The sequence below is a fragment of the Buceros rhinoceros genome, unplaced genomic scaffold (assembly GCF_000710305.1).
Source record: "Buceros rhinoceros silvestris isolate BGI_N320 unplaced genomic scaffold, ASM71030v1 scaffold5064, whole genome shotgun sequence".
Classification (NCBI taxonomy): domain Eukaryota; kingdom Metazoa; phylum Chordata; class Aves; order Bucerotiformes; family Bucerotidae; genus Buceros; species Buceros rhinoceros.
Genome location: NW_010406343.1, coordinates 13,409 through 24,493, shown reverse-complemented (window position 1 = coordinate 24,493; position 11,085 = coordinate 13,409). Strand labels below are relative to the sequence as shown.

The window sequence follows — 11,085 nt, the reverse complement described above, 5'->3', positions numbered from 1 at the left end:
TTCAGCAGGCCAGCTTCTACGCACGTGGTGCGCGATCGCTTTGTCATCTTGCTCCTGCCAAAGGAGACTGACAAAACAAATGTGTCCAGGTTCTTGGCAGATGTTATCCCTGCACTTAATTTCCTGCTAACGGTTGAGTGTTATTGCGCTCTTGCACTAGAGGCTTTGCTCACGCGTGCCCTCGAGTACTCCAGTGTTTTTACTGCGATGGTAAAATATTAAATGGCTACCAGAAGATAAGGAGGTGATTGTTACGACTGGTTTCAATGGCGCAGCACTGGGGTTGTAGCATACTACTGTTATCCACGAATGTATTAAGCCACACAGCTAAAAGGCTCAGGACAAATGAGGAGCGTGTTGGAGAACATGTGCTGTTGTCTGATCCTGCTGTGAAGGCTGCGTGGTTGCTCCGTAGGGGGATGAAGCAGTGTTGTGGTGTTGCTTGTGAAGTTAGCTGGTGTGCAAACTGATCGTGGAAAATGCCATCTCAAAACGCTTTGGAGCTTCTTTTAGAAAGAGATGGCAACATCGTCCCCTCCCTGTAGAGGGAAGAAACCCCACCAAACCCCATAAAAGCACCAAACCTTGAAAGGCCACATAACTTTTCTGTAACAAAATGCAGCCCTGCGTGGATAAATGACCTGAAGATGCTCACGGGGTGATGAACGCTGCCCTGCCGCTTGCTGGTGAGCTTCCCTGGCGGGTGGTGGTGGCCCCTTGAACAGCAGATACATCAGAACCGCTGTTCCAGCCTGCAGTCTGTAATGGGCCGTACTTTATCTGTCTAGATAAAGCCGTGATGGTTTTCTGCCATGAAGCAATTGATTTCTGTGCTGTTGGAAACAGTCGCATCGATGTTTCACTTGGAGAGTACTGTTGTGTTTACCTGCCTAATGGTGGAGAGAAGAAAGACCGGATAAACTAGGACACCAGAGCACTATATATATAGGGCTAATTTGGGACGTTTGTTTTGCCTGATTTTTCGCTCATGATGGGATAATTATATCTGACAAGTCAACTAGTGATGGCCTGTCCGCATTGACATGTAGTTAGGAAGAGTTCTGTACTTTGAACCTTATTTGTGCTGGCACGTTTGATTTTTGCCATTCATGTAATGAGGCTTCCTGTGGCCAAGTTTTGTTTAGCTGTCAAAGCAGCACAAGAAATGACTAGCAACGTAATCTGCTGGGGAACCTTCCTGTAATTTTACAAAACTACTCCTGAAAATCCTCCTCAGTGCCACAGTCGCGCGTTGTTTGCTTTTGTGCCTCATCGGGGGATTGCTGTAAGCGTTGGTGGTCTTGATGGCTTAACAGTAACTTCCTGCTCGTCTGATTACTGATTTCTAAACCCTTTCTCTGACTAGAAACAAATTATTGTGGATCCATCAACCTTCAGTGAGGAGCGTTTTAGGCCTTCCCTGGAAGAGCGCCTGGAGAGCATCATTAGCGGAGCAGCCCTGATGGCTGATTCATCCTGCACACGTGATGACCGACGGGAACGTATAGTTGCCGAGTGTAATGCGGTGCGACAGGCCTTGCAGGATCTGCTCTCCGAGTACATGGGGAATGTGAGTATCTTCTGTTCTGTTTGTTTAGCCTGTGTGGTTTTAACTCCCTGTGATTACCTAAAATGTGGAATTGATGCCCTGTGCCTCGAAGCGGGTTTGTTCTGTTCCCGGACAGAATGTGCACGGTAACCAGTAGCCCTGAAAGGTTTGTCGGGGGCAGGATCAAACATACTGAAATCATCCATGATGCTCAGCTTAAAATTGATCTCTCATCTTCCAAGCAACTATTACCATCGTAAAGCGTTAACTCTTCAGAACTGGTTCTGTTTTATTATTGTTGGTATTGGGGTTCACAGAAATGCTGTAGAATTACTCCAGTTTTCCAGCTCGGTTTACGTCAGGTGACTTGGCTTATGGAAAAAGTGTACTACTGCGCTTCTGCTGAAACTTGGAGAGCTTAACATCTCTTGAGCTAAAGGCAGAGATTCTCAGGATTGAGGTAACTAGTGAGTAGAGGAGATACATGTAGTTAAATATTTAGTAAGAAACCCTGAGAACAGTTTGGTGTAGAAACTGGACTCGGAGCAGCTTTTTCCAGTGTTTAGGCATTTGATGTGCACACAGTGTCTGAAGCCTAGAGTGTTTGTACAGTTTAAAGTGTCATGTCATGAGGATGAGCTGCTGCATTTGAAAGCATCATGTTATATCGTCAGATTTCCCTCCCCTCCGTTGCCTCTTTGTTCTTATCCTGGTGGGTTTTAATCTGAATAGTGCTTGCTGTGTGGAGAGATGAGGCTGGGATGTCCTAAGGTTTAGACTATGTGTCATCTTTACAGACATGAACGTTGGTTTCAGAAATGAAGTTGCAGAAATGGCAACATCTGAAGCAAACTACTGTAATGAGTAAAACTGGCTGAAGAAATCCTAATGGGGTGAGGCAAATCTTATTGATGCTTTTGAGCATGTTTGAGGTGACATCTTTCTTTAGACAGTAGATTTATTTAGGGGCATGGCTGTGTTGTGTACCTTACCTTCAAATCTTTTGGCGAGAACTGCTTCAGCATAGAGCAGAACAGGTCTGCAGGCTGCCCTGTGTGGGCTGGGGTGGTGTGATCTGGAGCACAGATGCGGCGTGTGGTAGGGAGGGAGTAAAACAAAGATTTCTGTTTACTCCAGACAAGGGCAAAGTTAATTGAACAAAACTGAAAGCCAAGTCTTACATAGCCTGCGGGCTGAGCTAGGTACTTCATGTCGTCTGTTTTAATTGCTTGTGAAAGTAGCTTGTGCTCAACATCGACATTGTATGGAAGTTACCACTGCAGCTGAGCCACTGTTGTGATGTCACGGCTTTTAAGATCCCTTCCAGAGCAGGGTGCTCTGCTGGTACATGATGCATCTGTGATAATCCCTCAAACATGCTGCTGGATTGGGTGAAGCCCTCTTGGCGTGATTCAGAACAACCCCCTCCCCCGCACCTCCCCAAATGCTTGTTAAAAACATGGATAAGAGAAGTGCTCGGTCTCGCACCGAAGAGTTGGTGGTATTTCTCTTGCTGAAAGCTGCTTGGTACCTGTGTAAGGTGGCAGAACGTCGGCTTCCTCTCACGGAAAGGCCTGTCCTCCTCCTTGGCTGTGGACTGTTGTCTCTGATATGCAAGTTCAAGTCATCACGCTGAGATGGAAAGAATGTATTCCCTCTGCTATCTCTCTTCCCACATGGTGAAATTAGTAGAGCATACTGAATGTTCTGAAGTCACTGCTGTGTTGGGATTGTAGACAGCGTAGTTGGGGAAATGAGATTAGAAGTTAAGTGAAATGGAGTGGAAAAGCAATCGATAAATTCTGGTGGAAATGTGGGATGGTGTGTGAAAATCCGTACTGAGGGTAGGAAAAACCCCTCAATGATTAAACTGAAGAATGAGTAATAGTTGGGAATCTAAAGAGCAAAAAAGCTTTGATATGTCTGCAGGAAGAGTAGGGATGTGCTGGCTTGCATGGTGGTAGAGGAACCGTCACATCATGTGCGTGTGTGATATACCCACAGCTACCGGAGCCAGCCGCTTCCTGTCGGGCCTTCCCCCAGTCTCCCTTTGAAGAGAGAAATGAGTGGGGCATTAAATCTCCTAATTGCACAGCACTCGTGGCGAGTCGTAAATTGTGGCTGAGTGTGGGAGAGGTATTTATTGCCCGAGTGTAAAATGCAGAGGGAAGACTGGGTGAGGACTACGCTGAAGCACAGGAATGTCCTGAGGCAGATTCCCCTTTAGTTTTAAATGCCTTCTGGTTTAGTGACTTCCTCCCAGCTTTTAGGTTTTCTTTTAGCAATAAAAAGGCTGTTTCCTAGAGAGTTGGTGACTCAAAGTTGAGTACTTTGGACCCACAGGTCACCTGTCTCTCGGGGCCTGTCCCTGAGGGTCTGTAGGACTGCCAGCGATGCAGGCTCTGTTACGGTGGGTGGCAGAAGTTTCAATCTCAATAACGGTTTTCAGTAATGAATTGACCCCTGCTGCATCTTCTGACATGGTGGTGAAACCTGTGATCGTGCCTCTGAAAGAAGGGCAAGATCTGCTTGTTCCGTAGCTCGTTATAGAGGTTGGTATCCCCTTTTCTTAGACTGGGGTGTGTTTTATTCTCTGGGCGTTTGTAGAGTGAGTTAGGACGATGCCTGTGCTCACCTGGGTTTCAGGAGTTGGCACCAGCTGGCTTTAGCCCGTCCTGTGGACAGGGGCTAGGCAGTGTATGGTGTGGGGGTGGCTGTCTCCCTGTTTGGATTCATGCGGAGAACCAAGCTCGCATGGCCCAAGAAGGCTCAGAGATGAGACTCTTTGCAAAGCGGCAGTGACTGGGAGGTGAGTTTCCAAAATGCTCTTCTGGTTTGAGCCGAAATGGTGCTGTAGACACGCTGTCTGATATCCTGTGCCTTGTCTGGATTGTGGTTTGGGGACTGAAGCTGCAGCTGCCGTTCAGGCGGTGTCATGGTACCTTCTGGTTGTGTTCTTCAGTCTGGTGCTGACAGTGCCTCATGTTTGGTTTGCCCTCTGATAGCTGCGGAGCGCCGAGGTGGTGTCCCTGTGAAATGAACTCCACCAGGATTGAGCTGCGGAGTCAGAGTGGCAGGAGTCTGTGCTCTTCCGTCAGGTGGTCGTGCCCTTGCACATCACTTGTTACCCGTGTCTGCTGAACTTCCTCTGCCTTTTTGTTGCCCAGCCTCTGGGTTTTTAAGTCCTTCAAACTCCGGCTGTTCCCCCAGTTGTAGCATCTGATCCTTCAGCTTCTCCCCTTCATCTTCCACTTCACCCAGGGGGAGCTGCTTTCCATTAGGGCTTTTGCTCACTTCTCACAATGCCAACAGAGAAGAGTTTTCCTTTTTGCACTTGCACCGCAGGTCCCTCCTGGGTTGAAGTAGCCAGTGCTAATGTATAAATGTGTTTGATTCTGTTACGCAGGGTAAGCGTGATGCAGAGTGCAGTGCTGAACGGCAGAGCAGGAGCGGGAAGGCCTAAACCAATTCATTACTGGTTCTGACTGGCCTTGTGAAAGTGGGCTAGTCCAAGGTCTTGGCTCTGGGATCAGCTGCCTGGAGTGCAATAAACTGACTGCAGTGGTCATAGCTAAGTTTGTCATGTAAGTAGTTGATGGCAAGATGCAGACCGTTGTGTGATCTGCACACTCAGCCATCCTTCGTGCGTGTTTTAGTAACTAGATGAAAAGCTCTCAGAGCCTGCTTGAGTTAGTGGTACCAGCGTTAGGCATGGGAAGAGGACGGCACAAAGCATCTACTCGAACAACGTTCCAGATTACTGCCCACCAGTGAAGCAGTCAGAAAGCAGAGTGTGGCAATACGACGGAATACAACCGAGCCAGTCTTTTGGGTCTGACTCCTACTCTTGTGTGGTTACAGTTTGCTCCAAATAAGAAGGATGAAGCAGAATATTTTTTGGCACTACCAACAATTAATCCCAGCACAGCCTTTGCACTAGCAGCTGCTGCGATACCTCTCCCAGGGCAGAGCAGGTACCACTCCTGTCAGTGTCTCTGCTTTCCTGTGCTGTACTAGTGAACTCTGCCTCAAATGGATCCGTGTGGTTTTCATCGTTTGCTAAACAATGTAAACTAAATGCATAAAGAACGGTGGGCTGATAGGAGAGCTGAAATGTTTCAGCTCTGAGAAGCTGGTACGTAGAATGGAGAGGTGAGAAAACGTGTCTACAGACGTAAAGGTCCACGAACTTGGTCGTGACCGGGTGGGTGCTCTGGGCTGTAACTCCCTAGTGCAGCAGTACGGTGTACACCGGAGATGGTGGTGGTCGAGGCTGGGGTTCTGAAGCTGGGGTTTAGTGGGTTGGAAGGTGCAACCCATCTGCTGGAACCTTACTCAGAGGTTTCCAGTGTGCTCTGTTTGACTACATTGAACTTGCCGAAGACATCAGTTTTCCGACTGACGTACACGACTAGAAATAAACTTCCTTAAGCTTCCGACAGCCCTTTGTTACAGCTTGATGCAAGTGCCCTGGGGGTGGGGACAGATCAGCTCCTTCCATAAGCACCTCTGGTCTGGAGGTGTCCAGTTCTAGTTAGGACACACAAGAACGTGTGGAGAGCTCTCGTTTTAAGCCTGTCCTGTGCCCCATCCATTTCTAGTGCATGTAGCTGCCCTTCACGCACACCCCAGTTGCCTGGACGTGTACGAGCAGAAAGTTTGTCAGAAATTCGCATTTGGCGAGTGTGGAAGGCGAACCCAGAGCCCCACTGTGCAACAAGCTCTTGTACAATGAAATCCCTTGTTACTGCATTTGGAAACGATAAATCATGTTACATAAAGTAGCTTGACAGGTCCTGTTTCAATGGGAATTTTAATGCGTTCATATTAACATTCTGACTGTGTCCTCAACTGTCTGGATCGCATTAGAGGTGCTTGGCAGCAAATGGAGAGAAACCACTGGGGGCTGCTCTCCGAGCAGGCGTTCCAGGCACACGTTACTTCAGCTAACTCTTTTTTTTTTTTCCCCAGTTTCCATCTTCTGTTTGGCCTCAAGTGGTTGAGTACCGTAACTGGGTGTGTTTGAGGTGGGGCTTGTGTTACTTTTTGTCATTGGGTTTTACTCTAATTTACAGTCGTTCAGCACTACCTGAAGGTCAGTGAAGTGGTTGAACGCCAGTTTGCTGCACTCGCTGCCTGCTGGGAACCCTTACTTGCTTGTTCTTGAGATTTGGCTCTTGGGATATCTGAAGTAGGTCTCAAAACTTCTGGTTTTAGCCTTGGTGATCTCGTATCTTGCTAAGTGCCTGGTTTGCGCCACCTTCCTGTGCTCAGGGTGCTGATGGGAATGTACTGCTCCAAAGACATACCGTTTCCTCCGTCTTCATAGCAGTAGTTTGCTTTTTCTTCCCTACGGTTCTTTGTGCTGCTCTGATGCCTGAAAGTGAATGGACAAGAAAGCACCTAGCTTATCTGTTCAATATCTTTAGGGAGAAGTAATTTTGTCCTCAGAACTGCCAGTGAAGGGTGTTTCTGCTCCTGACACTCTTGTGAGTTACAGAATGGAGATGAGTCTTCATTATGAACTTGCCTATTGATGGTGATCCACGGCTTTGTATTCCCACCAAGGATCCAGGCTTGGGAAGGAACGCCCCTGAATTTTCACATGACTCTGAAACTTAGTGTACAGTATCTATATATTATATAGATATTGAAAGGGCTCTTGCACAGCCCTTTTCATGGCAGCCCCCGTTCCTGTGGAAGCGGGTATGAACTAAAATGGCAGACTGATCTGTATTTACGATAAAGACGCTGACAAAAATTCTGCCTTGAGATAATCAACACTTTCTTTCTTAATATTGTTTCTGTCAGTTTAAGATGCTGGAACGCTGAGGTGATGGATGGGGTTTGAAAGCCTGGATGGATTTGCCTGTCACGGACTTTGCTGTTCTGTGGAGAGCTGTGCTGTTGTGCTGGGCGCTAATTTCCATAGATGTTATCAGTTTGACAAAGATGCTGCCTTTAAAAACACAACATCTCTGAAGCGATACAGTTTTTAAGTTTAATGCTCACAGGCTGACACAGAGTAAATAACTCGGCATGTTGGAGTGAAGCCTGATGAGGGTGATGAGAATTTCACACCGCATCAGTCGGGCATTTTTGGGCTGTCGCAGGAAGGAGCTTCCAGGCTGCTTACCCAGCATCATCCTGGGTGGGGAGTCTACGTTTCCTTAAGACGTTTGGGGAATTTTTATTTCTTAGGTAGCAATATGAGGGCCTGTGGAAATAATCAGATGCCAGCTCATGTGAAGCTGTGTCAGCCTTGTGAGCGTTGGGTTTTAAAGCTCCGTGTCATCCCAGCGGCTCCTCTGAACTCATCCTGGGGCACATGTGGAATATTGCTGGTTTAGGGATCCCAGACAACATCTGTTTTCCTTTCACATTTATCTCCGATGTTAATGTGTATCAGGTATCTTCTAATACTAAATTATAATCATTATAAACTACATTATAAAAATACTACATTATAAACCCAGACCTTCCTTAATCTAATGTTCATCAAATGGCATCTAAGACGGTGGAGGGAGGAGCAGGAGTGATTAGGTGTGCGCGCTTGTCTGTGATACGGCTGTTAGCACTGAGCAGCCCTTTCCTCTGGCTGGGCTGTAAACCATGTAAACCATATATATACTATAATGCAGTGCTTGGGTTCACCTTTCAAATGCTGCGTTTCGTGGCTGAATTCATTTGTGGGGAAATAGTTGAACTTAATCTGCCTACGTAAGATTAAATATAGTCACCCCTAACGAAGGCTGATTTGGTGATACCTCAGTACTCTCTCAAAGCCAAACTCGTGGAGTTTGGGGGGAACAGAGCGTGTAAGATTGCGCAGTGACTACTGATCTGTGGATAAACAGTCTTTTAGCCTCCAGCGGGATCATGCTCTCAGTGTGCAGAAGTATTACACACACAACTGGGCTTTTGGATTCCTCTTGTTGGAGGAAAGGGAAGATGGAATTAGTACCGAGCTGGAATACCACAGTTCTTGCATTACAGCTAAATACTTGCGTCTTGAGTCCTGGAGTTCCCCCTTTTCCTTTAGCTTTGATCAAATTGTACACTCTAGGTTAGGTTGCTGTCTTCCTGCAAGCTGGGATTCAGAAGATAACGAAGTGAGGAGGAGGACAGTCGCTGTCTGTGTACCTGTGTCCCTGTTATTGTCTGGCACCCCGTAGATCTTCTCCAGTTCTCCGGTGATGTGCAAAACCTCTTGTGCTCTCTTTTTGCTCTCTAGTATCCCTTCACCTTTTTTCTAGAACTCAACGCAGGCAGTAGGAGTCTTGATGAGAACGCAGAATTTCTATTCTGGATGTGGTTCTTCATGTCTACATCAGCTCTTGGCTTCACCTGCTTTATCCTGTGTAAGGAAATGGATGTTCTGCAGTGCTCATAAAGTGGCCTGGAGCTTTTAGACCTACTTTGTCCTGGAAAGTCAACTGAATATAGAATAATCAGTGTTGGTGGCTTATCCAAGTAGTGTCAGCCCTCTGGAGTGTCAACAGAGGCAGAAGAGTGACTTAATCCTTCTCATGTCTGAGGAAGGGATGAGGGTTAAGCTGTAGGGTTGAGGATTAAGCTGTATCTTGCAAAGCTGTTGAGATAGAGAAAATTTTGGTTTTTCTGCTCTGCCCAGGGACATGTCCTTTCAGCAAGAGGGACAGAAGTTAGAGGCAGGTGGGCAGAGGAGAAGCAGAGCAGTGACAACTCGGCTGTGCTAGGGTTAAAAATCTGCTCAAAGCTGTTTGAAAAGACTTCTTGACTTTGGAAACTGTATCCTCCAAAATTATTCTTGCCAACTTTGTGCTCTAAAACTGGTTTCTTTACAGTAACAGCAACAAACCTACAGGCTCTCAGGCCAAGAACCTCCTTGCAGAGGTGTGCTAAAGGTACAGTTCTCTCAGCGCCAATTAAAAAGTTTTGCCTGGGTGTTAGGCCATGAGAAGAAACCCAGGGCAGGTGCAAACCAAGCAGCAGTCAGTGAAGAGACAGCGTCGCGTGGTTCGGAGCTTGTTTTCACCAGTAACGGTGCCTTTTATACACGGAGGGTATTTTTCTTTACCGTCTCTGTTTCAGACTGAATGTGAACGCTGCGTGATGTGCAGCCCTTGGTGGGTAACTGACTCGTACTGCCTATCTGTTAACCTCTGGCTGTCGAGAAGAGAAGGGTTTTGCCAGTCCTTGGGTGCTCTACTGCTGCCATATGTGGCCAGCAAGAAGAAATTGCTTCTCTGCTCGGCATCTCTTCTGTCTGCCTGAGGTGCTGTCATCTGCGCTTTGCCGAGTATGATAACTCGAATTGACGTTATCAGTTACTTTATTAAACCTGCAGAAAGAGCTTGGAAAATGAAGCCTGGTAGCGCTTTGGAAAGGAAGAAAACCCAAAACAAAAAACAAAAAATGCTTTGAAGACTGAAGGCTCCTAGTTCAGAAACTGTTTAACTTCGGTGTGGTACCTTGAGAGCTAAATACCTCTGGACTTCTGGGCTAAGGTTCTCACCTACAAGTGAGGCAGCACCGTTTTGGCTTTTGTTTAATTTTTTTAATGACAGATTAAGACTTGTCCATGCAGTGGGAGGCCACACACTGGGGCAGTCTGGGGGACTCTGGGTTTGACTATCTCAAACGGTGCAAGCCTTCAAATGATTCTGATACTGTTGAAGTGTTTTATGTTGTGATGTATGAATGTAGCTGCATAACTTCTCTCAGAATGAAAGGGAGTAGCCTGTCCTCTGCCTAGTATGGAAAGGTCTTCCTCCTTTTCGAGCTTTCCAGCAGTTGAGTTAGAGCTGTGAACGTCGGTGGTGGCCCAAGCCCATCTCCACGCCAGCCCCACATTTTTAACCTAACAGCGTGGGTTTCTTTTACGGATGCAGTAATCTTATTCAAAAGATCTAAACTAAGCCCCAGCAATTAATTCCACTTGAATAGAGGCCGAGCAACAGGCTACATTACACTGCCCAGATGGTTTCTGTGTCTGTGGCTTCAGTTTCGTTTCCCTATTTCAAAGGGTTCTTGTGCTTCTCTTCCCCACCTCACCGCTCCACTTCTTGGACTGTGTAGGGTAAAACGTGTGGGGCTTGCTTGTTCCTCCTTGCCATGCCTTTGAAGGTCTCCTTTGAGGACTGGACTGAGGCATTTCTGGGGCAGAAGGTGACATGAGAGCTCTGATGTCAAGTACAAAATAAGACTGCAGCTATATCACTTGATACTGTTCCCCTTAAATGCCAAATTGTGAATTTCCTTTGAGGCAGAATGAGTTTTTGGGCACCTCTCCAGGAGGCAAAGAATCCCAATTCTAGAGGTCACTGGACTGAAGAAAAGCCAAGAAACCGCGAAGTTAATGCAGAAATAACTGAATGATTTAAAGAAGAAAAAAGTTGAAAGCCCTTGTCTTGCACCTGAGCAGCTGACCCCTTTGGAGCTAGTGGCCCACAAGAGTGTCACACTTCTCCCTGTAGGGTCCTTCATCCGAGGAAGGCAGGGTCTTCACAAAGTGAAGTTGTATGTTCCTGTGGTGAGAGATGGTCTGAAGCATC

At 46.9% G+C, this 11,085-nt stretch overlaps 1 protein-coding gene across 1 annotated transcript in view; it reads left to right on the top strand.

The window, feature by feature from the left end:
- Positions 1-1,570, top strand: part of LOC104491585 (catenin alpha-1-like) — a gene marked incomplete at its 3' end in the record, with an annotated part of 14,696 nt that extends 13,126 nt beyond the window's left edge. Inside the window, exon 6 of the mRNA XM_010134032.1 lies at positions 1,367-1,570. Coding sequence (XP_010132334.1) covers positions 1,367-1,570 — 204 coding nt within the window. The remainder of the gene's footprint in view (positions 1-1,366) is intronic.
- Between the last annotated feature and the right edge of the window lie 9,515 nt (positions 1,571-11,085).